Source organism: Mus caroli, unplaced genomic scaffold (genome assembly GCF_978045245.1).
Source record: "Mus caroli unplaced genomic scaffold, Mus_caroli_1 scaffold_3, whole genome shotgun sequence".
In the NCBI taxonomy this organism is placed as follows: domain Eukaryota; kingdom Metazoa; phylum Chordata; class Mammalia; order Rodentia; family Muridae; genus Mus; species Mus caroli.
This window is the reverse complement of record NW_028227258.1, coordinates 14,950,001-14,976,475: the sequence shown is the minus strand read 5'-3', so window position 1 is coordinate 14,976,475 and position 26,475 is coordinate 14,950,001. Positions and strand designations below refer to the sequence as shown.

The 26,475-nt window shown below is 42.5% G+C and overlaps 1 protein-coding gene across 1 annotated transcript in view; it reads right to left on the bottom strand.

Annotated features, from left to right (window-relative positions):
• Positions 1-6: 6 nt before the first annotated feature.
• LOC110291360 (calcium-activated chloride channel regulator 1) overlaps positions 7-26,475 on the bottom strand; it is a 26,621-nt gene continuing 152 nt past the window's right edge. The window contains exons 1-14 of the mRNA XM_021158476.2: positions 26,466-26,475; positions 21,764-21,904; positions 21,255-21,402; positions 18,768-18,873; positions 12,907-13,087; positions 12,040-12,258; positions 10,971-11,198; positions 9,191-9,365; positions 6,968-7,074; positions 4,759-4,974; positions 3,976-4,237; positions 2,832-3,002; positions 1,191-1,427; positions 7-395 (exon numbers count right to left, since the gene is read on the bottom strand). The exon at positions 26,466-26,475 is cut by the window's right edge and continues 152 nt beyond it. Of these exons, the coding sequence (XP_021014135.1) occupies positions 7-395; positions 1,191-1,427; positions 2,832-3,002; positions 3,976-4,237; positions 4,759-4,974; positions 6,968-7,074; positions 9,191-9,365; positions 10,971-11,198; positions 12,040-12,258; positions 12,907-13,087; positions 18,768-18,873; positions 21,255-21,402; positions 21,764-21,904; positions 26,466-26,475 (2,590 nt within the window). The remainder of the gene's footprint in view (positions 396-1,190; positions 1,428-2,831; positions 3,003-3,975; positions 4,238-4,758; positions 4,975-6,967; positions 7,075-9,190; positions 9,366-10,970; positions 11,199-12,039; positions 12,259-12,906; positions 13,088-18,767; positions 18,874-21,254; positions 21,403-21,763; positions 21,905-26,465) is intronic.

Genomic DNA, 26,475 nt, shown 5'->3' with positions numbered 1-26,475 from the left:
GAAAATTCAGTGCAAACCTAGTGTCACCTGCATTTCCCCTAGCCATTTCCACATTATCTTCAGCACGTGGATGCCAGGAATCGTGCTGTTGATGCTGATGTCAGGACAAGGGGGAGTTGAGTCTTCGGGAGTGGGCGGCTCCTGAGCGGGGATGAACACAGACACCCGTGCAATGTTGGAGATTTCTGATTTCAGATTGGACTTATCCACAGCCTGGATAGCAATGAAGATATCTGTGCCATTTCCAAAAGTGTTGCCTCCCAGTTCAAACTCAAAGATTTCCTCAGAGCTGGCCTCTTTGGGAATAAGACCGGTAGTGTTCACTTGGAGTGAGGTGTTGAAGTGGTCCCTGAGATCAACGATACTTGTGCTCATTCGGATGATGTAGTTGGAAGCTTAAATAAAAAATAAAAATTAAAGTAGTGAGAGAGGTTGTAATGACCAAGTCTTAATCTTTTAAAACTATTAGGAATTACATCATCTCAATGACGTTACAACAGATGAATGGAACCCAGTAACTGTATTTACAAGGGCTGTCACCTACTGTGCACACATGTTACTCTTAGTAAAGTTGGTTCAATGATGGCTCAAAGCATCTGTCAAAGTTTCTGAGCCTGGTGCTTGGCTGGGAAAGGAGGGTGCTCATTGCTTAGTATTCTTTTACTTGGAAGGGAGGTTGGTGCTAGTTGTTTCTTGAACACTAACATGCTCAGAGGACCTTAAAACACAGCGTCTATTTCATAAGGATCTTAAAACACAGACTCTAGTTCTTCAGGTCAGACAGCTGCCCATATATTTCATAAACGCATTCTAGAAACAGAGGAGTTTAGGCTCTACCCCAGACCTAACTTTTATATTTGAGAGTCAAAGTCTAGCAAGTGGGGAAATTTCCTTCAAAGATATTTACTCTCTATTCACAGTCCTTCTCTAGGAACTCTACAAAACCTTATTCATCACAAACAAACAAGCAAACAGACAGACAAAAATGAAACACAAAATCCTGAAGTTTTCTTTTCCTACATAAAAATGTCTTGTTACTTAAGAAGGCCGGCTTCTAAGATTTAAAAAACCGTGTTCCTTTCATTTCAGAAGCCATTTGAGATTCCCCGCCTTCTGTCTTCTCCTCCTCCCAGCACAACCTCTGCTTGGCGGGTGAGCTCCTCTCTAGGGTCTGCTTGCATCAGTCTCACCTCTCCCGTGGTCGTAATCATCCCCAGGAGCCGTCCACGTCAGGTTCACCAGGTTCTGCCCTTGGATGCTGGCCTTCAGGTCAGTGATTTGACAGGGTGGAAAGAGGTCAGGAATGGGAGCTGCTGCGGGGACATTGGTGGCCACAAACGATCCCCCTGAAGATGTCCTGCTGAAGCACAGCTGCTTGTCTTGAACATAACTAGTTTCAGGACGTGGTGGGTTCATTCTTACTTCACCTGTGTTAAAATTTATTCAAAATATGAAAAACACCAGTAGTGTTCCCATTTTCTAGCCTTCCCATTTTCTCCTGGACCTTCCTTCCCATTCTTCCTGCCTTCTGCCAACAAAACCCACTTTAAAGTCTGGTAACAAGACCCCAAATTGGGTTGTATCAGAAGAAAATGGGCAAAGGGAGACCCTCCTGTCTTTACCTGACAGACGTTTCCTGGTAATAGGAAAACAAAACAAAAATTAGAATTGTATTTCTTCTCTCATTGGTTGTCTTTAATTTAAAAGCCTATTTATTTAATTATTTATGCAGACAGTAAGCATATGGAGGTCAGAGGACAAATTACAGGAGTGGAGTCTCTCCTGCCACCATGTGGAGCCCAGGAATGGAACTCCAATTGTTAGGCTTAGCAGCAAGCACCTTGACCTACTGAGCCATCTCACTGGCCCGTTGCTTTCCTGTCTTCTACAATGCCCGTTTAGACTCTGTTTAAACATGATATCAGCCAAAGAAGCCCCATGTCACTGTGATAATATTTTGAGTGGCATACTCTCCCATTTATTCAGTACTTGATCTCCTCGACTTTTGAGGATTTCCTTGATTGTTTAATTTATGCAATTTTCACTGCAATTTTCACTGCAATTTTCACATTTTTCATATCTGTGCTTTGTCTTTCTTACTTGATGGTAATTTAACATGAAATAGTTTACATTAAGAATTCCAATCCCAATGTTCTCTCTCTTCTTTGGGGACAGTGTCTCAGTATGTAGCTCAGGTTGGTCTCAAACCCGTGACCTTCTTGCCTCCATCTCTGGATGCTGAGATTGGAGAGATGCACCACCCAATTGTCTCAGTCGCTACCTGGGAATTTGTTCAGGTAGCAATTGCAGACTTTGCTTCACACTTGCACAAAGCTAATTCTGTGCTTCAAACACTACAGTGGCTTGCTCAGCCCATTGCGCTCTCAGAACCCATCTTCAATAAAGCCATTTTGATCACATTGCAGCATTATTCAGAATTTACCTTCTCATAAATTCTACTTTAAAAACAATTTTTTTGTTAGTTATAATATCAAAGGCAGGTCCTAGAGTCTTTAGACTCCATTGCTCTCAATCCTGCTCTGATCCTAGGCAAATGTTTTAAACCCAGAGTGGCGTGGAATGTCTTATTTCTTAAAGGCATATTTCTCCCACTTGGTAACAGGTGCATGGTGGGGAGGGGGCCTCTCTCACCTCCAAGACAGTTCATTTCACAGTGGGACAAAAAGTGAATCACATGGAGATGTGATATTTTATCTTGTAGATGATGTGATTTGGAACCAAAGTGGTTAAAAGTTATGACCTGCCTAATTGGTTTTCACATGGAGTATTTTGTCATCTCACGGGACAGCAGAGGATGGCCAGACACTTACCATTCTCAATCCAGCCATCTATGTACATGGCTCTGTTCTTCGGAGGTGCTGCTCTCTGTCTGTCTGAAGTAACTCCTCCCAGAGCCCATATTTTAACGCTGTATCTACCATTTGCATCAAAAGCTGTAAAAAACCTTGAGTAGACACCATCATTCTTGGTGGCATCGGCACCTTGATAAAGAGACGAAAGCACCCATGAACACCCTGGATATCTGTATTTCCAATCCATATGTGAGTTAGCATTTTAAGGAGAAAATGAGCATTAGCTACAAGAGACCATGAGGCTTGATTATGTATAGAATAAAGCCTGATGCTTATTTACACTGTATGTGTACATATATACATACTTATATGTAAATCTTCTCACCCTGAACTGTCCTTTTCTTTTGAAATCAGAGGTTCTTTCACACATCTCTGTCATGACTGATATCCTGAGCTATCAACTCACTAATTACCTGTCAAGCCAAATCAAATTGTTCTATGTACATGATTGGGGAAGAAAAATTCAAACTTCCTCCCCAGGGAATATTTAGGTATAAAATTCATTTATAAATTTCATTCCAATAAAGATAGTTCTGTCACAGTAAACAGACACCTTCTACAAAGGAAATACAGAATTCATTACTTCCTTATAGCTTTCTTAAGTGCAAGAAAAGTGGGCAGAATTTTTCACTTGGGGAGCAAGCTTAGCCTACAGCCCACATGGATATAGTGATCATCTCGACCTGTGTTGGAATTCATCTCTGCTGTTTGAAGATATGACAGTATCTCTTTGCCAACCTAAAAAGTGTGTGGTGAACATAAAAATGAAGGTGTCTGTCTGTGCATACATACATTTTGAGGAGGTTGTGGACTTGTCTGTCATATTTCTTCCCTTAGTTTGGAAGGGATTAAGTTCTGTGTAGTCTCTGATCCTGTTGAATTCAAACCACTAATGCACTTTATCTCTGTGGAGGCTAAGGCTGGGCCCTTCCTCACATTTCTCAGCATTTTGAGATATGACATACATGAGCATGCAGAGAGCACTTTGGGCCCCAGTGCTAGGTTCCTTGCTGCCAACTGCCTGCACAACAGTTCCTGTTAGCCATCTCACAGTGATGGTGTCTTAGAAGAAGATCTAAGTTCAAGTTTCTTGAATGGTTACCTGCTCCGTTATCCAGTAATTCCAGGGTTACTGTTTTTCCATTCACAGATTCAATCAAGGCTGTGACGCTGGCCCTGAGAATAGGCGAGGCTCCTTGGCGAATGCTTGCATACACTGTTACAGGGCTGGGGAATTTCCCTGTGTTCTTATTCACTACCGGGGTCACTGTAATAGGAGGCAGTGTAGCACTTGCTGCACGAGAAGTGACAGTCAAGGTGAGAGTCTGTGAGCTCGCTTGAATGCTGTATTTCCAAAAGCCAACCTGTCCAGAAAAGATGCAGATATTTCCAGTGAGTGTCAAAGACCTAACTTCACTGCCACTTACAACAATGCCTCTGTGACTAAAGTGTGTGGCAAGCATGTCTGAGATGTGCATGTCCCTGATTCTCAGCCATCAAGGTAAATATGAGTGTGTTTGGACTGACTATGTGACTCCCATAGTCAAGATAAACCTAGTTAGGCATAATGAGGCTTGAGGCTGCATCCTCACTGATCACTGCCCAGAGTTTCCAAGGCATGGGATTTCAAGGGACAGGAGTTTTCGTCATCCCACAGCATCAAGGATCATTTGTTATCCCAACTGCTGTGTACTTCAATTGTTCCCTTTCATTTAGGGACATAAAATGACCTTTCTCTTTCTCTTGTCTTAACTGCCAGGCTGATTTCAATGAATGAAGAATTTTCATTGTTTTCTCCTGAAGTCAATAATCACTCCTTTTTAAAAAAAATTATAATTATTTTTAAAACAATTTTGTCTAGTGTGCAAGGAAGCTGACTCCATACCTTAGCCGTGCCTGGGACTTGGAGGTAGGCCACCTTAGTGGTTGTGTCTAGTATAAAACCATTTTGTTCCACTCCGCTGGGATCCCAGATAAATATTGTGGGAGGATGCGTTGTCCAGGTGATAAGAAACAAGGTGTCCTTGCCCACCGAGCTGTCCACGATCACTGAGCCATTCATCCATTGGTTATTCTGGAGATTAACTCCCCTGCTCTCCAGCTGTTGAGAAGATCAACACTTTACTTCCTGGACAGTACAGAGTGCATCTCATGGTCTCACACCCCGTCCTGATTGCCAGGAGTCAATTCAAAGGCCAGAAGATATTCTTGGGTTCTTTGGTGTTTAGGATCATTTAGGATATAGTTCTAAATCCCTATTCCAGCTTCAGGTTGCCACGATATTGCTTTCTCCACTCAAAAGACCACCTCCCTCTAAGGGTTTGTGACTTCCCGGCTTCATGCTCTTTGCTTCTTCCAGGCATCATTCCTTCTCCCTGCTGGTCCAAGTCTACCGATCCTCCAGAATTCAGTGCAAATGTTACTTTCTTCATAAAGCCTTCACTGATACCTGTCTCTCAGGACGTGTGAACCACCTTCCTGTGATCTTTGATGTCATTTTCTCCCTAGCTGTCCTTTGATGGCCAGCCCATTGTACTTTACTAGCATGTCTCTTACTGCACTAAATCCCAAAGACTGACTGTACTCATTTCTAACCCATTGAGAGATCATATAAATGACAAAGAATTACAAGTTCCTAAGTGAAGCATCATGGGAGTTCTTGGCATGGTGAATGAAATAAACTACCAGGCAGGAGATTGCCTGTTGGGATGGAATGGGATTGCTACAGAGGATGCATAGAAATAGGAATGAGCTTCCATAGAAAACATGATTTTTGAGGTTGTCTCTTTCATAGTAATTCAGTCTGTCTAAGTTGATACCTATTAGAAGAGATAATGGACTTGGAGCCAGGCTTTCTGGTCCCACTGGTAGATAATGAATGAGTCTAGATGTAAAGGTCTCTTGTTCTCATGGTAGGTTAGGAAATGAGAACATCTCTCTCCCTGTTAGTTTTCTTAAATTAAAAAAAAAAAATCATGGAATGCCTGGGAGATTTCAGCAGTGAACTACTTTTCTGGGACACATTTGTTTCTTTGCAAAACAAGGCCCTTGAATTTTAAAATTTCCTTCATGAGAACCAACATAGAAGCTACTGCTGTCTCCCCAGATTGGAAATACAGGGCATCAGCTAGCCCCAAATCCTATTGTGTTGAACCCTGTCATCCAGGTTTGATGGCACTATTCCTCCAGGGCCACTCAGACTCTGACTGGGAAAGTCTGAGATTCACACTCTGCTGGTTGTTTCTTCTTTCCTCCTACTGAGTTGCCTTGTCCAGCCTTGGTGTAATGGTATGCACCGCACTGGTTCTTACTGGAGCCTGGTGTGCCAGTTCTTACTGTCCCTGGGAGGCCTGCTCTTCCTAAGGGAAGACAGGGTGGTGGGTGGATCTGGTAGGAGAAGGGAGGTGATTGGGGGAGGCTGGGGGAGGGGAAAGGAGAGGAGAAGAGGGAGGAGAAACTGCAGTGTTGGGATGCAAAGTATGAAAGGAGAATAAAAGAGAAAATCCCACGTGCAGTTTCTGCAGTTACTCTAATAGAGTACTTTAAGTCCATTTGTTCTTCTCCAAACCAGGCTCAAGATATTTGAAAGATAATTTGAGCTTCTTGGCATTTTAGAACCAGACAAGCCCACAGCTTTCTGCTCCATACTTAGAGAGGTAAGGTTCTTTACTCAATGTCAGTTAATGGTAGACTCAGGATCAAGAAATGGGAGTCTGAATGGACTACATGGGTTTTCCACAGTACAAAGTGCTGTCTCTCCGCTACAGGAAAGTCATAGCAAATCTTAGGAACAAAGGCAATGAAAAAACAGGGCACATGGTATCTGCACACTTGTCCTAGAAAATGTGTAGATTATCTAAGACAATGTGAACCAATCATGTTACAAAGAGAGCTTGTCCGCAAACACTTATGAGGACTTATTAGAAATATTTACAAAATAATTAAATGCCGACTGCCTCAGTTAAACAAAGGAGCTTACACTTGGAGAATAATGTTGGACATCAAGCTGAAGACTGGGATTTTCAATTAATGCCCAAAGGAATGTAGAACTCAAAGCATCTGTCAGTCTAGACTGTGATTGTAAGTAACCTGACCTGGATGGAGTGCTGAGCGATCGCCGCATTTCCTGAGGAGAGTGCTGCAAAAGCATCAACAAGACCATTGTTCTGAATCTGATCCGAAGAGTATGTCTGCAGGCCTCCTAAAATGCAACCACATCAACAGAAGTTATATTTCCCGAAAGTGAGTATTTGCAACATTTTAGCTATAGCTAAGATAGCAGGATACACAATTCAGATCAATAGCAAATATATGTGCATATTAACTCCAAGTTGATACTAATAAATATATATATGTATATCAATGTCCACATTGAGACATAGTCTCCTATAGCTCAAGCCAGCATTAAGTTCACTATTTATCCAAGGATGACCTTTATTCCTGAGCCTCCTGCCTCTCCCTTCCAACCACTGGGCCTACAGGTTCACCATGCTCCACTGATACTGACTTTTCAATCCTAGCAATGAATAGCTTCAGAAGTATCCATCACGAAGCTACGTAAACTGTCTGCACAAATCCCCAACAGTATCTACATTTAAAGGTCATGTGCTTCCATCTGGGAGAATCTACTAAAGCATAGATCACAGTGCTTGGTTAACTCTTATTTAAATGTACTTCTAACAGACTGGGTTTTAAAGTTGTATCTCAAATCATGAAATCAAGAAAGATACATGTGTGACAATATCAAGAAATAACAGTGGACAAAGAGACTGTTACAGAAAATTGGGATGTATAGGACAAGAACGATTAATATTCTAGGTATGGAAACTTGGGTATTGTGGTGCTTTGAATATGCTTGGCCTAGGGAATGGCACTAGTAGGAGGTGTGGCCTTGTTAGAGGAGGTGTGTTTCTGTGGGGGTAGGCTTTGAGACCCTCATCCTAGCTGCCTGGAAGTTAGTCTTCTCCTGTTTGCCTTTGGAACAAGATGTTGAACTTTAGCTACCTTTGCCCCATGCCTGACTGGATGCTGCCATGCTCCCTCCTTGATGACAATGGACTGAACCTCTGAACCTATAAGAGAACCCCAATTAAATGTTGTCCTTATAAGAGTTTCCTCGGTCATGGTTCACACCAGTAAAACCCTAAATAAGACAGGTATTGAGAATAAGTGTAACTGAAGAAGTAGATAGGAAGCCACTCCTATTTTTTATATTCATCAATGGGTATGTGCATGTGTTATGGTGTGTGTGTATGAAGGGCAGAGGATGTTGGGTGGTAATTGCTCTCTCTTTATGGAGCACAGGTTCCAGGGATAGAGCTCAGGTCGTGAGCTTGGCAGCAAGCACCTGTGACCACTGAGTCATCTTGGGTAGTCACTTTTAGACCGTTAGGTGGCACCTGAAGTTAGGGACAGTGTTTCTGTGGTTCTGCTGGTGTCCCGTGTGTCTCCAGGTGAGTGAAAGTCTGCTTTGCGCTAAGTGTTGGCCACTAATGACTAGTGGCTGCCTCATTCTCCAGAGGATTGCCTTACCCAAAAGGGCCATCCTACAGGGAAAAATGATTCTTATCTCTGCTATGCTCCACCAATAAGTACCCATTGATTGTTGGATACAGCAATACAAAAGGAAAGTCCTTGTGTCTCAAGGGAGGACCAAGTTTGCATTGTGTTTCTAGTCTAGAGGCCCCTCAACTAGAGGGAGGGTACAGTGTATATTTGCTTCCACCCTGTGCTCTGTTTTCTGCTGTCTGTCCCCCATTTCTTTTCTTTTGAGAGCTCTTCTTCCACACTCACAGGTACCAAGTCCTTCATCTCAGGCCCTGCTTCTAAAGAACACGGGAAGATATATTAGCTCCAATAGAAAATGTTCACTGATTCTGCAAAAGAAGCCTGGGTCAGAGGAACCCGTCTGCACCATCAGTTAGTGTGTGAGAGTTAGACACAGCACACTGGTCTTTTGTGGAGAAACTTCCCATTCACTGCTTGATTGAAGTAGCCCCTGGTTGTTCACCAGTCTCTTTCCCTCTTCCCCTCTTCTCTTTCCTGTCTTTCTCAGGTAAAGCTAAATACTCATAAGGTGTCCAGGAAGGGCTCTCTGAGTTGTCACTAGGGTGTAGCACTGTTACTTCCTGCAAGCTGGCCTGGTCCTGCAACCAAGACCTTAAAGAGAATGGGTGGAGTCAGTTCTAATGGTCACATGGGAGAAGCATAGCTACTTGGCTGAGATGACTCCATCTCTCCGTAGCCCACTTTTCCTGGCTTCTCAGGTCACTGGAGCTTGGGGTCTGTGGGTATGTCCCCAGCAGATCTTCTCTCACCTGTCATTGTGGACAGCTGCTCAAGCTCTTTAGCAGCAGCCGGTCCCAGGGCCACTGTATGGATGATGGCCCCGCTCTGCTTCACCAGGTCAAAGCAGCTGCTAATGGTGTTGTCCTCCCCGTCGGTCAGCAGCACAATTTCAGATCCATCAGTTGGATACTTCTTCTTTATCACCTAAGAATGAGATTAAGAGCAGGAATTACCTGTCTTGAGGTGGTCAGGGTGTTTATGGATACTGCCTTTACATGGGACAAGAAGGAGCAATTGTAGAGGGACCAAGTAGATGTCTGGGAACGTTGGAGGTGCATCTGTCTAGTGGTGACACTGCATCATCGAATTCAACAGGGATCTCTTTGTGTTGTTAGCCTGCCCCAGAAGGGAGGGTGTGCAATGCATGGTACTCCAAGAGATAGGCGGTTCTGGGAGAGGACACAAGGGTTTTGAGTTTCCTTTATCTGGTCTCTCCCTGAGTTGCTTTGAGAGGTTTCATGATACCTTCACAAACAGCAGGAACCAGGTGAGGGAAAGTGCATCTACAGGAGATTTTAACTTCAGTGTTTTGCTATCTGACAATATCGACTGTATAGACTCCTTCTGGACAGTGTTAACCAGATCACCGATGGTTAACCTTTTAATGTCCTTCTGATGAAAGCAAACATTTTGTTTCTTACACACACACCACACACACACACACACGCACACACACACACACACATTCACACACACACTCACACTCTCGGGCAAGCATGCACACAGGCATGCACGTACAACTTTTGATGTTGTTTGTTTTTTGAAACAGGATCCCTGTAGCCTACAAAGGCATCAAAATCCCTATGTAGACAAAGAAGACCATGGTCTTCTGATTCTCCCACCCCTATATCCAAAGTGCGTTTTATAAAATAGCTGTGTACCTAGATACATTTAATAGAGTACAGAGTACCATCTGCCAATGATAAATAAGATTATAATGGAAAGAAAATTAAATAACAGCATATGTGGTCTATTGAGGAAAATTGGACTCTACATATCACTGCAAAGATGGAAAGAGACCAGCATGCAGGGCAAGCAGTCTAGATTAAGTCCCTCAGCCCACACTCTCTGGATGAAGAATGTATGGCCAGAAGGCTGGAGAGGAAGGTGGAGGCATAAGGCATGTCTCCTGATGACTGCATTCTCTGTTTGAGTGCTGACAGGAGATCACACGTTGGCCATGGTGCTGTTAGAAGGGAGTGGCCTGAGAAGAAGAGACTATGGGTATGGGAAAGAGTCTGTACCCAGGAATCTGAGAGCTGCGGTCATGGCTCTGGCCTGACCAAGTGCTTCAGGGACTAGGAAGTAAGAGCTGTGGCCCAGTCTGGCTTCCTTTGCTTAATTTCTCATAATTGCTGTGTATCATGAAATACCAGCTGCAGATTCCATGTTTCCCACAGGGACACCAAGTTTAGTCACCAGGTAAGCCTCAGTGACCCTGCCGTACAAGGCACATCAGACATACTTGGAGTGCAGAGATGTATGCAGAATCCCTGAATGCCTAGGTGCAGACGAGGAGAGAAGCACGAAGTGGGGGGATGGAGGGTTGGAGGGGCGGCGGAGGGGGATGTCCATAACTAGCTCTGAAGGCATAATTCTCTGTATCTCTATACCCTTCCACCACCTCGTTGTCCTCAGTCATATAATTTAATCCAACACCTGCCATGTGTGGAAACTCTGGAAATGAAAATTTCATAGGAATAAAAGATCACAAACAGTTGCAAACCACAACAACGGAGAACGCCTTACTGTAAATGCTGTCCGGAGCCCAGAGCATATAGATGTCCCTCCTGCTGCTATTGTGGGTAAGTGATTGATCAGCAGATCTCTGTCAGCACCACTGTTTAATTGTTTGAGTTCACTTTGTACATAGGCGGCACTGTCAAAGGTCACCATCCCGACCCAGGATCCCTGCTCCGCAGTCTGCAGCAGGAAAAGCCTGCTTGCCTGATTCATTCGGTTAAGACGGTCATCGTTCTGAAAGGGTAAGCAGATAAAGGCAGTCAAGTTGTCCCTTAAATAAACAGACGACACCACCAGGTTAAGGAGTATTTAGAAGTGGATGCCTTATAATAAGTGTGGACTTAAGCCGTATCCTTTTATGGTAGATACTTTTCATTTGTGCCTGATATCTACTTTGGGTAAAATTTTAGTGTGGACTTAAACTGTATCCTTTTGTGGTAGATATTTTTTATTTGTGCCTGGCATTTACTTTGGTTAAAATTTTAGAGTTGTTACCTAAATAGCAAAAGGCAAAAAGGTATCTTACATAATCCCTGCAACACAGTGCATTAGTAAGAGATCTAAATAAGGCTTATATGGAAATCTAGGCCTAGCTATGGTAGCAAAACATGAACAACATTAAGTTTACATAATTAATCAGAACTTTGCTCATGAGTTGATGTTATTTTAATTTGACAAAGGGGACAGTTGATACTGAGTCTGTGGAATGACGTGATGTGAGCATCGTGTGTGTGTATGTGTGTGTGTGTGTGTGTGTGTGTTTCTCATCACTTGGAACTTGCTGGTCAAAGAGCCACAGGGATTTGCCTGTCTCTACTTGCCCAGCACTGTAATCACAGGTGAGTTTGGGGCCTTGAACTCATGTCCTTATGCTTGTAAGGCAAGCACCTTACCTGCTGAGCTATCTCTCCAGCCTAAGATGGGCATTTCCAATGACAAAGCTATTGCTGGGTTTGACCCTCCTGTTGTGTTTGTTTTCTATCAAGTCCAAATTGTGGTCCTGGTCCAGAGTCCAGATTGTATCATTCACACACCTATGATCCCCGTTTCAAAGATGAAGGCTCAGCGAACCTACCACCATGCTCCCGGACTTATCAAGAACTAAGCACACAATTCTTTGTCCAATTTGCAGCAGTGAGAAGGTGGGTGCAGGTGGCTGGGCTGTCATGGGAGTGGTTTGCTTGAAATCCTCAGATTCCTGGATGACTTCCCACGTGCTTCGGAGATTGCATCGTTCGTTTTGGTCATTTGGGGCTTCTTGATTGTGATTTTTTTCTGTACAGAATTCAACCACCTGAAATTGCCAATATAATGAGACATATAACAGCAATCAATGTATTCATTAACACTTCTATCAAACCAATCCCCAAGTCTCTCCACTCCCAGGCTTGTCTGCTTGCTTATAACCGTGGTGCAGCCTCGCAATGGTGCCTAGCGAGGCTGGGAAAATCTTGGTCTGCAGCCTGTCTCAAGCCTTATCTTCAGCCTTATTGGACCTTTTGTGCTGTTCCACAGCGAAGGTCTGCCTGCTGTAAGGTGGTTCCCTTTCCTCCTCAGGTTCTCTACCTGAGATGTCACCTTTCTTCACCCCGCACTCTTCAGTACGATCTTGTCTCTGCACCCTCACACCGACAAGCTCCTCTCCTGTACTTCCTGAACCCCATTAACCAACATTGGGTTCAACCTTAAACAGGCATCATCCCAGGTCTCCCTAGAACTCATCGGTGGACCTGTTTTCTCATACCCCATGTCTTCATAACGATGCCATCATTTCCCCCGCACGCCTCTTCATGTCCTTGCACATTTCCTATTTGATGTCAGCACTAACGCCCTTGGTCAGGAAACCAGGATGTTCCTGCTCTACTCCTTTACAAAACAACCAAGATCTAGACCTTTCTTCCTGCTTAGTTTGTTAGCGTGGGGGAAAGAAGAAGGCACTTACAGAATTGATATTTTGGTTAAACATGATGGAAGCCTTCTCATTTTGGTGTGGATCTGGTACAAATACACAACCGTCTTTATACAGTCCCGTTACTCTGTCGATTACACACTTTCCGTTAGTGATACAACTGCCTCCCTGGCACCGACGAACTTGATTTTTACCGGTAATGGCTGCTGAACACCTGAAAATATATGAAGGTTAAATGTGTGGGCAACGTAAAGGGTCTGCTACTCACCCAAACTTTCTGACTTCTGTTGGCCTTCTCTACGATTCTTTTTCATTAAACAAGAAGAATATATATCTCCTTATATACCAACAGCACTACGTTTACATCAAAGTCATTTCTGTTGCCAGAAAGTACCAGAGGAGGGTTCAACCATAGTAGAGAAGAGCGTGACTTAGTATCGAAGTCCATAGGCTGCTCCAATCCAAGCCCCTCCCCCAGTCTAGGAAGCCAGGGGTCCTCTTAGTTTCCCCACAAGACTTGCTGACATCATCTGTGTTTGTCCTAATTGTTTTTATTCCAAAGCCTTTTTGAACAGTGATTGTATGTTCATTGACATTTAAGTTGTTGTGTTAGATGCTTATGGGTTTTTATTATGAGTGGAATCCTCTTACCCATGTTTCCCTTTTAATCCACAGAACTGAGTCTATAAATAATAAAAACATCAAAGAATACTTGAAAACTCATGAAAATGAAGAAAAAAAGAAAAAATGTTTCACCATCAGAAATAAACAATGTCTGGCTTGTTGAGAGATTTTCTGTGTCAACATAACAGTGTTTTGTTTTCTGACTTAAAATAATGCATAAAAGTAGCATATTTAAAATATTAACATATACACATGCAGCAATTCTTGCATAATGTGGTTTTAATGATTTTTATTTTTGGCGTTATATAAGTCCATCCTAACTTACTAAATTTTCTTTTTCTTTTAATTTTTTTTGAAACCTAACATAAACACGTGGCAAACACATCAAATACCACATGGAAACTTGCCCATGTTTTAAAAATCTGTTGCTAGGACTTGTCTATCATTTGCTTAAAATGGAGCTTTAAACATGAAATCGGTTGCTCGAGAAACAGGAGGAAACGGGAGAGCAGACACACGTCGTTGTCTGTCTACAGAGTCCACTTTGATGGATGACTGTAAACTCCATCTCTGGCCCTGTCAGCTGCATGAAATAACCTTCAAAGGGGATATGACCTGAACTTCTGAATTTCTAGTAAAAAAAAGACCATTTCCTAGGCTTACTAGTTATTTTTTCTTTTTTATTTTGCGAATTATATCATCTTCTCTTTCCATGCTTTTCTATTAGGATTTCACTTATTTTCAATTTTTTTCTCTTTGCTTTTTGTTTCTTTCCCTTTTTCTTGTATCCTACACTTGCCACACACTTGGTCTGTAGCTGACAATGGCTTTGAATCCTCCCCCCCCCCACCTCCAGCAGGCTGTGATTATCTGCCTTCACAACTGACTTCTAATGCTCTTAGGGTGCCCAGTGAGTACTACCATCCCGACAGCATGAATTGCTTTGTTTTTGTGAGCACATTTTCTCTTCTGACTCTTTTTCACCCTATTTAGTTCATGTAAAACAAAACAAAAATCCTTAATTTATGAGCACTCACATTTCCCCCTTTTTCTTTCAGTTATGCCTTTCCCCTAGGGTTTTGATATGTTTTGTTTTGTCTTGTTGATTTGTTTTTTGAGGCAGGGTCTTGCTATATAGCTCAGGCTAGCCTTGAATTCATATCCTCTTGCTTCAGCCTCCTGAGTGTTGCAATTAGAGTCATGTGTCACTGCAATCTAGTTAATAAATACATGGAAAAAACTTTCACTACACAGAGATCTGAACACACAGAAAGATTTTTTTCGCTACATGTACAGTTGAGCTTAATAGTTATTAATGTGATATGTATTAATGTTAATCATTCCAGTGTATAGACTTTAGTACACAGATATGTATAATTTTCATTGTGTGTGTGTGTGTGTGTCTGTGTGTACTGGCTGGTTTTGTGTGTCAACTTGACAAAAGCTGGAGTTATCACGGAGAAAGGAGCCTCCTTTGAGGAAATGCCTCCATGAGATCCAGCTGTAAGGCATTTTTGTAATTACTGATCAAGGGTGGGAGAGCCCATTGTAGGTGGTGCCATCCCTGGGCTGGTGCCTGGGCTGGTGGCCCTGGGTTCTATAAGAAAGGAAGCTGAGCAAGCCAGAGGAGCAAGCCAGTAAGCAGCATCCCTCCATGGCCTCTGCATCAGCTCCTGCCTCCAAGTTCCTGTCCTGCATGAGTTCCTGTCCTGACTGCCCTTTCCTCCCCAACTTGCTTCTGGGTCATGATGTTTTATGCAGGAATACAAACCCTGACTCAGACAAACTGCTACCAGCATAGTGGGGTATTCCTGTGACATCCTGACCATGTTTTGGGGAGGACTGGGGAAAGACTTTGGAACTTTGAGTTAGAAGAGCCATTGGGAAGGCAAGAGCTCTGTGGGATGTTCTGTAGGAGCTTGGAAGATAATGTGGAGAACAGTACAAATGATGGAGGCCTGGCTTCTGAAACTTCAGAGAGAAGTTTAAAGACTTATCAGCACCATTCCTGTTTTGATTATGAAGATTCTGTGGATTTGGTTAGCTGGGGCTGAAGAACCAGCTGTGATGAACAATATACCAGACCTACTAAGGAGAAAACTTTGTATTACTGGGATAATTGAAGCTGGTTAGCTGGAGCTAAGAAATTAGTGGTGTTTAAGAAGAGAAGAAACCAGCATCACTAAGGTGAAATCTTCTGGGAAGTGTTTCCTGAGAGCACAGAGAAACTGTGTTCCTGATGTAGCCATGGCTATACCTTATGTTGGCAGCCAGACTTGGTTATATATCAGTCACCCAGGTGGTACTACTGGTTTTGAAACATGAAGGCATAGCAGCTGATACTTGTCATTGAGAGAGGCCAGGAGAGGCCATTGGTGAAGGTGCAGCCTCAGTGGCAGATGAAGGCCCAGAATTGAAGGGGTCATGCAGAGGAATTGAGGCTCAGCATCATGAAAATAGCCTATGAGAGGCTAATTGTGAAAGTGCAGTACACTTGCAGCAGAAGACAGCAGTGTTTTGGAAATGCCATAAGACGACCACCAAGAACAGCAGCAGTAGTGGAGTATAGGCAGCTGGAGCCTAGGTGTGTGCTTCAAAGGGCAGATCTGGAGAAGTGACCTAAGTCCTTGGAAGGGCCCAGAGGATCATGAGTGGATCTCAGACATTGGATGATTAAAGTTTGATTTTGCTTTTGCTTTTGATTGTGACTGTGCCCTGATATTTTTTTCCTCTTGAAGTAAGAAAGTATTTTAGTGGAATGCATGGTTCAGAGACTTTGAATTGTAAAAAGACTTTGAATTTCAAAAGATTCAGTATTTCAAAGGGATTAAAATTTTAATATGTAAGAATTTGTAAAGACTGTGGGATTTTTAAAGTTATTTAGATCTTGGGTATGAATAAGAAAGCAAGAGTTAGGGCTTAATAGTTATGTGTTTGTGTGTCAAGCTGACAAGGGGTCAGTTGTACTGGCTGGTTTTGTGTGTCAACTTGACACAAGCTGAAGATATCACAGAGAAAGGAGCCTCCCTTGAGGAAATGCCTCCTCAAGCTGTAAGGCATTTTCTTCAGAGAAAGTCACTGCTGGTTTATCAGACTCGGAGGGATTAATTTCCTCATGTGAAAAAGAGGCATTATTTCAAGGGGTGGGGCCGAGGGCACTATTTCCTCAGGTGGGGCAAACCCTTGAGAATCTGAAGATTCAAAATTCTCAGCTTCAACAGCGTCTTCCCACACAACCTCATCCCAAGTTATAGGACCCCGTTCTTCGTCAATCAGTATCCCTACTTTAACTGTTGACACCCTCTGAGGCTGAGACTTGAATTTTTGCTGTAGTTCAGCCAACCTTACAATGAGGGCTTCAGTTTGACTTTCTGCAACTTGAGCTCAGTGGCTGCTAAAGAATAGACGCTCTTCAAGGGCACATTTAGAAACCTTTAGATTGTTTATTTGCATCTGGAGCCGTTCAATTTTATCATACAACTCATTCTTTTCCTTCATCAATTTGTCCTGAGATACTAAGAGTAACAGCCAGCAACATCATTTTCTGTTTATCCCCCAAAATTGTAGAAAATTTTGTACACTAGGTCACCTGATTCATTGCCAGTTACAATGGATAGATCACGATAACCAAAGGCATTAGCGTCTTTAAGTTTGAAATCTGTTGGAACCTACTTCTACAGAAGACCAGCTGAAACAACTAACCTCACGGGACTGAGCAACTAGATTCTCGGACTTCCCGCTCACAGCTGTCCATTGTTAGGTTAGTTGGACTACAGACTGTGAGTCATCATAATAAATTCCCTCAATATATAGAGACATTCCATAAGTTCTGTTACTCTAGAGCACCCTGACTAATATATTGTGTGTGTTTTTTTAATTTGACAAGTTTATCCAATTGGGAGATATTCTATTATTTTTTCCATAGTTAAATTTTTTCTTTATATTTTAGGAAAACTTATCTCTCCTCATAGATTTATTATCCAAACTCTGTGAAATTATTTTGTATATAAATTACTGTTAATATATGTTATTTTTTAATTCAGTCTTGAAATATATTTTTAAATGACAAGTAAAGTCCATTTTATTATGCTCCTTTCTCAGAAATAATCTTACTCAATGTGAAGATCTTTGAATGAGATACAAATGTATAATTTTACTAGAATTTCATAAAATTTGTAAATCCACTTGATTTTATACATTCCATGTACTGAAATCCTCCCTGCCTTGGTTTTCTTTTAAACCATCCTGAATTATTTTCTAATTTTCTTTAAATTTATCTTCCACATTTCTTACTGTGTTTTCCATTGAATTGTTGCCTTGAGTTGTCCACTAAATGTTTGAATGACTTATTGCTAATATATGGAAAGCACCTGTAATATCCCCTTGTGTCATGTCTCTTTATCCCTTTCCCTTGCCTTCCCTTTATGATCTTTGGTTTTCTGGATGAAACTCTCATCTGTGTAAGCATCACTTTCTCTCTTCCCCTCTGGTGTCCTGTTTTGCCCTGCCTCAGTTCAATGTGTGACTGAATTGGATATGACTTCCTCAAATAAACAGAGACAGCTGTGACTACACTCTTGTCTTCTTACTACCACTGTCCCTATTAAACTGTCCCTAGCATTTCTCTATTAAATATGACACAGACTGTTGGCTCACATAGATCTTATGTAACATATGACAAGAGTAACTTCTGGGCTTACAAATACTTAAAAGGTGTGTTTGTAAGACAAGGGACTATGGATATTGTTAATATGTTTTGATGAATTTTCCCTTTAAGGGGGTATTGCAGTCATGTTGACTAACATGCTCCCCAGCTGTGGAAGGGGGAACAAACTGATGTTTCTAGATCTTGAAAGCCCTGAGTACAAAACAACTTCGCTCTTAAGCAAGGATCTGGTATCTAATGGCGGGGAAGCTCAGAAAAGACAAGCAAGAAATATAGACAATGAGGGGTTGGAATGATGCCGCTGGCAGAGATTTGAAAAATCAAAGCAACATGTGCTCATGTCAGCAAAGTGACTCTGGGATGTGTTCTGTGTGACCTAGAGACACAAGCAGAAATACCTGGCAGGCTGTGCCTGGCAGTGACTTACAAAGTAGGAAACTCAGTTAACAGAACCACTTGTAAGAAAAATTGGTCATTTTGTAGAAACATAGAGTGTCTTGGAGATCAAAAATGAGACAGAAAACTGGTATTTTAAAAGCAATTCCAGGAAAGTTTGGTTGCATTTTAGAATCGTTTTGGTGACACAAAGTCAGAAGATGCATACCTCACTGCTTGGGGTTTTCCTTTGGATAAGTAGAACTTCTCGTCGTTGTTGTATTCATTAAACACTCCCCATCGGAAGTGAGCCCACTCATGGACAAAGGTCCTGTCTGGGAGACAAAAGTCAAAGAGCTGAAGATAATAAACGGGAAATAGCCCCACACGAGAAAGAACCTTCCTCTAAATGCTTATTTTGCTTTGCTTCATTATAGATTTCTAAATAATCAAATTGGAAGCTTGATTTCCTGAGGGTGACTAACATGACAAGTACACAGTTCTGTACAATACACATATCTGTTTTGACTTATAATGTGTCCTGGCGTGATCTGTGAGAGCCAGGGAGTTATTCATACCCTGGTCAGGCAGCTGACCTATAACACACTGCTTGGTCTTGTTGAGGACATGCAGGATCAAAGAACTGCCTTGCAGCACAAGGGTTAAGTCCAACTCCTTAGAACAGCGTATGGGTGCCTGAGCACTTCACCTTGGGCTGCTCCCTGCTCTTCACTGTGGGCTCTATCATTACAGCAAATTTCTCAGGATTTTGCTGTAGTCCAGCCAGACTCTCTTCGCCTCTGGCTCTTTTTTTTTTCCCACAGGCTTTTTCTTGCTAGCATCTCTCACTGTCTCTACAGTGGTAATTACTGTTCTTCTCTCAAAACCAAGCTTCTATCTAGGACTGGTGGCCAGGGTCTGTAATCCCAGCTATACAAGAGGCTAAAGTAGAAGGATCATTATTAGTTTAAGGCTAGACTTAGCAACTCTTTGAAATTCTGTCTCCAAAGCATTAGGGGGAAAAAAATTGATCCACTCAACTGACATCCTAACATGCTCAGACCAGACTAGGCACTCCTTCTTTGCAATTCCATTATACCCCATTATTTGATGCTTTGCATCTTATGCTGTCATCGAAACTTATCTCTGTGAAGAGAGGCAATGCAATTTATCTCCTGTCATATCTGGGCACATCATATCTAGAGATTATTAGGCACACATTATGTATGTTGTATTTGGATGACTCTTAGTGACTTACATGTATCTTACTGTTTGAATTATAACTCAAGGTGGGTTGAGTTTAGATATCTAGGTGAGAGGGCGACTCTGAGGCTCAACTCTGATCTCCTGCTATGTTCCTAGGGTTTGCACTGAAATTTCCTTCAAGTTCTTAAAAGGCAACGACTGTCTGGCAAAGGTAATGGAAGTCTTTGAGGGCAAAGGACTGGGGTTATGGTATATAAAGGAATCATTTAAGGGAATGGTATGATACCCAGGTGTGGTGGCTAGAGTGAGGTCAGGACTGGAAAAGCACAGTTAGATCAATTAACGCAACACATACTTATTGAATCATAGGTCAGGAATCTTCTGTCCTAGTTATAAAAATGAAATGGAATATTATAGAACAAAGAGACATGGTTCAGACCATTCTAATCAGTGATAATAATTTTGGGGTTGGGCACACAGAACCAGGACCTGCCTTTTCCTCATTCTGGAGCAGTCTAATCTTTTTTAGCCATTATTCTTTCAACACTAGTAATTCAAGAACACTTGTTATTCAGTGACTAACCACATTTGTGTGTATATATAAAACACATACGTGGATTTTGAATATTTCTTTTGACAATTGCTCTATATAGTTCATATTGACATGATAGTTTATTTTTGTAAGAATTGAACTTAAGAGTCTTCCTGTGCAGTTCAGGTTGATCTCATTCTCAGGATCCTTCTGCCTCAGCTGTATTAGGATGATTAGTGTGTACCACCACCACCACCACCACCACACACACACACACACACACACACACACACACACACAAACACACACAGAGGGAGAGAGGGAGAGAAGGAGAGAGGGAGAGAGGGAGAGAGGGAGAGAGAGAGAGGAGAGGGAGGGAGAGAGGGAGAGAGGGAGGAAGGGAGAGAGAGAGAGAGAGAGAGAGAGAGAGAGAGAGAGAGAGAGAGAGAGAGAGAAGCACACACACACACACACACAGAGGGAGAAACAAAGACAAGCTTTGGGAGCTAACCACAAGGTGACTCTGCTGCTCTGCAGAGACTGGCGTACAGTGCAGCACAATCTGGAAACTTGTTAAAAAGTGAAGAACCTGAGCCTCTTCTGAATTTTATGAAAGCAGGAATCAAAACCTGCTGAATCAGGAACTCAGATCAGGTGAGCCCGAGCACTCTGTCACCATCTGGTGGCTATCATATGAACTGCAGGAAGTCAATTTAATGTAGTCAGGTGAGGCCCATAGACCAATCCATAAAAGTCTAATGCTTCAGGCCAGTTTTACTGCAATTGCCTAGCACTATAGTAGTTCATAAATCCAAAATGCTGGCACACAAACCAATGTTAAATTATAGTTCAGAAATACATGACTCTGATTCATTGCTTTAAGTGAAAAGCTATGTTTCATTTCTAGTTTGTCATCTGCAGGCTTACTTAGAAAGAGAATACAGTATTTAACATACAGTTGATGTGCTGACTCCATACCTTGTGGCCCATACTGAGTCAACTTCTTTCCTGCTAAGAAGTCAGGAGTCAGGTGAATCCTGATCCCCTTTTCTCCACATGCTCCTATATGCTCGGTGTAGGGCTCATCATTGCCTAGAGGGCTGGTTGTTGATACAAGGACATCAGCCTGAAATACAATAAAATATGATCATACCATTTCAGCAAACAAATTGGCCTTACTCACAATTGGCAGATTTTGCCACAATTTCATTTCATTCTTCACTATTTCCCCTAAAACAACCAACCAACCAACCAACTGACCAACTGACCAACCAAACAAACAAACAAACAACTGATCAACTAACTAAATGACCAACCAACCAAACCACCAATCAAACAAACAACCGAACAACAAAACAACCAACAGAACAACCAAACAACTAAATGACCAACCAAACAAGCCACCAACCAACAAACCAACCAACAGACCAAACAAACAAACAGTAGATCACAGAAGAAAATAGATGTCAAAAAGAACTTGTTCTCACATTTTTGAAGGTTTCAAGTTTTGGCCTCGTATATTCAGGCTTTGCCTTCCAGCTCTCGGGAATCAAAATGGCAACATTTTTGAAGTAAAATCTTTTTCCTGTAGCTTCAAACAGGTATGGAGAGGCCTGAGTCACCATGTCCTGGAAGGAAAGAACACGCTTAACAACATCACTGAGGACAGATTGAGTTACGATGAGTCATTTCAAGATGCATCTGTATTTTCCTTTCAAAAGCCTAGCTAGGCAGGGGACATGGCTTCCTTAATAACAGCAAGCAATCTTTCTGAGTGTTGATCACACCACAGAGCAATGGTGAGCAACACAGACTCTGAAGGCAGATGCTAATCCTGGCTTAAGCTCTTGAGAGCATTAGACACTTTCCAGTTATAAGCTCAGATTTCACCACTTATAGCCTGGGAAATGTCGTGACTACTTCACAAAGGACACCACACAAGTGACACTAGGAAGAATGCTTTCTTAGCACTAGTTCTTACTGTCATCTGGTGCCTTTGTTGCATTTGATCCTTTGGCCATAAATAAAACTTAGGGAAACTGAGAACTGGGGGTATAAGTCTCCAAGCCTTAGCACACAATGGTGGAGAGAATATGAGACCTTTACCTGCTGAATCTCATAACAGTTAAGGCAAATCGAATGTTACATGTTAAAGTAACATTCATTTTAGTATAGTATTAAGAGTTAGACTTAAGGAAACAGCATCATTACGTATTTGCAAATTGTGCATAGCTATATTTCTCAGAAATGAAGGAGCACCAGTAGCAGGTGCCCCCGCAGGCTCACTGTGACCAGTGTACAGATGATGCTATAGAAAGAAGGCATTGTGCCAGCCAGGATTGAGACTTAGCATCGACAAGAAAAGAAGAGAACCCTGGTGCTCTGAGATGGCCAGGGGATGAGCCTCAATGCAAAGAAAGGAGAACAGAAGTGACAGGATTAAGGCCAGGAAGTGTCTCTTGCCATGCGCGAGACTGGGTGAGGCAAGTCTGCAGAATGGAGACAGCAGTGCTGTGGGGAGTGGAGTCAGGACAGTGAGAGGCGAGAAACTGGAGTCTGTGACCACAGATGCTGGGTTAAGAAATGCTCATTTAAGTTAAAATGGAATGGGGACATAGGCATGAGGTCTGTCTGTTTGAACAGGAACTATTCCATTATGTAGCTGCTACTGGGAAAAAAAATAAGAAAAATGGGGTCCCTGCAGGAGCAGAGTCCTGGCTGCCACAAACCTCATGTGGAGACTGTGTTCAGTGGAAGAGGGCATGGACGAGGACTGCCTATCTTGGTGTGGGGAGATCATATTCAACTACCGATGCAAAGCTGAGTCTTGCTCTTGCCCTTCTCCGTGGATAAATTTGGGGAATTTATTCATGTTCTCCATGCCTACCCTCCCCCTCTATTTCAAATAATGGCAATAAGGAATCCCTTTCTAACTTAGCATGCTTAGTGCTTTGCATGTCTCTCCCCCAAAGTCCAGATTTGAACAGTCACTGGGAGAATTTAACATGCTATCTTTTTTCCAAAAATTATTTTTTAATTAAAATCAGCAAATGCTTGATGGTTGGGTATAAATCTGATTGTGTTTGAATACCTGAGTAAAATTCCACCCATGAAGCGTGACTATTTGATGCTTGCCAAGACGAAGTGCAAGCATGAAGTAAATACTCTTGTCTACATGGTTTAATAGAGGCATGTGCCATCTGCTCTGCGTTCTGAGAGTGTGACATCATATCCACACAGACATTTAAACTCTGGCTGAGAGAAGGGCATGTATGTGGTGTTGTTGATTACCGGATGGGCCCAGTGTTTCCTAGGGACAAGCATAGAATATTTCTGACTCCTAGATTCCTGCACCTGACATAATGTAGTTGCTTTGCAAATATTTGCTATGTAAATCAATGAAAGGCTCATTGACTGACTCAGCAAATTATTGATGAGTGAAAGTGGGACACTAGCACCAAGCCATCTAGGACCTAGACTCTGTGCATTGAAGAGACACCACTGAAGATTCCCATTGTTATTTGTGTTCTGGACACACAGGAGGGTGTGGGGTGAGGAGGGAAGGAGAAGTGAGGCAGAGAGAGACAGACAGTGAAAGGAACAGAGACAGAGAGATAGAGGGACAGAGAGGGACAGAGACAGATACAGACAGTGAAATGGATACACACACACACACACACACACACACACACACACAGAGAGAGAGAAACAGAGAAAGGCAGTGAAACAGAGACAGAGACAAACAGAGAGGTTGAGAGACAGAGAGAGAAATAAAGAGAGAGAGAAAATCATCTGTGGACTTTTCTCCCAAGGTTTCAGCATGGAACAGTAGCAGTGTTGAGGAGGGCCCGGAGTGGTGGACAGAGCCACTATAGCATCTACCCCTGCACCACATCCGCAGGTGGGAGACCCCAGAACTCTGTCCTGCTGATTCAGGAGCTCTGTCCTAACAAGGGCTCAAGGCAGAGAATCTCTCCTCAAAAGGAAGGTTATTGAAGCCGAGACTGAAGAGGAGACCAGCAGCTGCAGTCATAGTGGAAGTCTCTAAAGTCTTCAGACCTGGACATCAAACAGGAGGAGCTGCCTCTTACTAAGCGGGGGCCCTCAGGGTACCATTATACTAAACTGTGTTCTTGTTGCTCAGAAGGAAGTAGGGAAATCCAACTTAGCTCACACAATTGAGTCATTGCTCACTTTAGAACGTTAATTTAATAACTGTGTTAAGTAATTTTTTTTTCAGGAGGAAACCCACCAAAGAGAGTGAGGGCAAGTGCTCTGAAGCTCACCAAACTCCCAAGTTGTTGTTATTAAAGATAATGTGCCACGCTCTCTTGGCGCATCCCTGAAACACATCAGCTGGAGACAGAAACAAACCAGCCGCATTTCTCCTCCTTCTACACCTTCTTTCTTTCTCTAGGTATCTATTTTATCCTTGCTATGGCAATCAAACACTCACTCTAGGTTTCAGATAAATGATCAATTTCAGGCATGAATGAACTTCCCTGGACTGAAGATGGTCTCGTGGCCTTTTGGCGAGGTATGAGGGTTTCCTAGGAAACAGCATCATCCTCGAAACCTCCACACCCTACCCCTGCTTGAGTAATAGTCTAGATAGGAACCCCTGACAGACAAGACGGCTCTTTACCCAAACTCCACTTTCTGGACTTTGCTTCACGAGGCATCGTTGGGAGAATCTTCTGGACTTGTGTTCTAGGAACTTGCTTTCAGAGGGGATAAGAAGATGACCAATGGAGGAGAGGTTCAGGGGGCCCTAACCCTCACTGCCCAAGTGTTTGCTAGATAGATTCTGAAAGAGAGAGAGACACACAGAGAGAGACAGAAAGAGACAGACAGAGCGAACAGTCATTGCCTTTATTCTTGTGTCCACTGGTAACCTCACCGAGGTCCCATGAATAATTCCCATCCATTTGTCACATAGATTTCCACTAAACAGGACTAAAAGTCATGAACCCAGGAAAGAGGCTGTGAGATGTGAGAGGATGCTGATGGAAATGGGAGAGAAGGCAGTGTGTGTGTGTGTGTGCACACGCGCGTACGTGCTACTAATCAGAATGAATTATATACATTATGAAATTGTCAAAGAAGGAAACTAATTTTAAAAATGATAATGAAACTAGCGATAATGTTGCCTAATAATGAAATACATAAACTAATACGTGAAAAAAATAACAAATAAAAACCTAAGAAATTGAAAATACAATAAATTAAAACCGTTGCTCAAGTGCACCAGGAACACAAATAGAAGGTAATGGATGCAGGGACAGCAGGGACAGTCCGTTCGACTTGGACTGTGTCCTAGGTGCTGCTGTGCATTTTTCATATGCTGCTCACAAAGCTCTGTAGAAGAGCTAGTTATCAACCCATTTTATAGAGCAGGACACTCTCTCATTACACATTGCTGACCCTGGATGTGCTATGAACAGACTGGGGACTCTGAGTGGTCTGTTAGAAGGTGCTTCCATCTCATGTTTAGCTCTTTGTTTTTGTTCTGGAAAACCTCCTCTCACCCTCTACCTGATGACCTTTTGAATGACTCTTCCAGCTCTCCTGAGAAAAGGAGACAAGGTGAACCCCTCCCCCACCCCTCACTCCCACCTCCCTACCCTCCCCCACACTAGCCCTGAGCTGACTCTCTGCTTCCAGGTTAGAAAGATGAAGAGTCTCTGCCCACTGGAAGGGTCTTTTTAAAACTAGAGCCTTAAGTTAGGAGCCCCAGGTTCCTATTTAACATCACACGTTAGTTATAAGCAGAATAAAAACAGGGTCTAATGTGTGTTGGTGGTAACATCCTGCAAAGAATTGCATGCTGTGCAGTTACCCATATCTGCTGAATCCAGCTGAATTTGCTTTTCTATGGAGCAAAGTAGATTTCAGTGACAATCTTCAGTCAGTCGGTACACCTGTCATTTGTTAAGTGCCAACAGCACATCTAACTTGGAGTCACGTGCATTATACTCGCCTTGTTTCTCATAAAAATTCTAAAGAGTTCTTGTGTTCTTTTTCTAGATAAGGAATCTGAGAGTCAGGCATAAAAATATCTTGCCAGCCAAGCAACTAAAGCAAGACGAATCATGTTCTCTTTATCACAATATTATGCCTATTGAGGATTGAATTAGTATTAGCAAATTAGGACTTGCCAAAGCATAGGTAATTGCCACTGGAATGTACCTTTATGTGT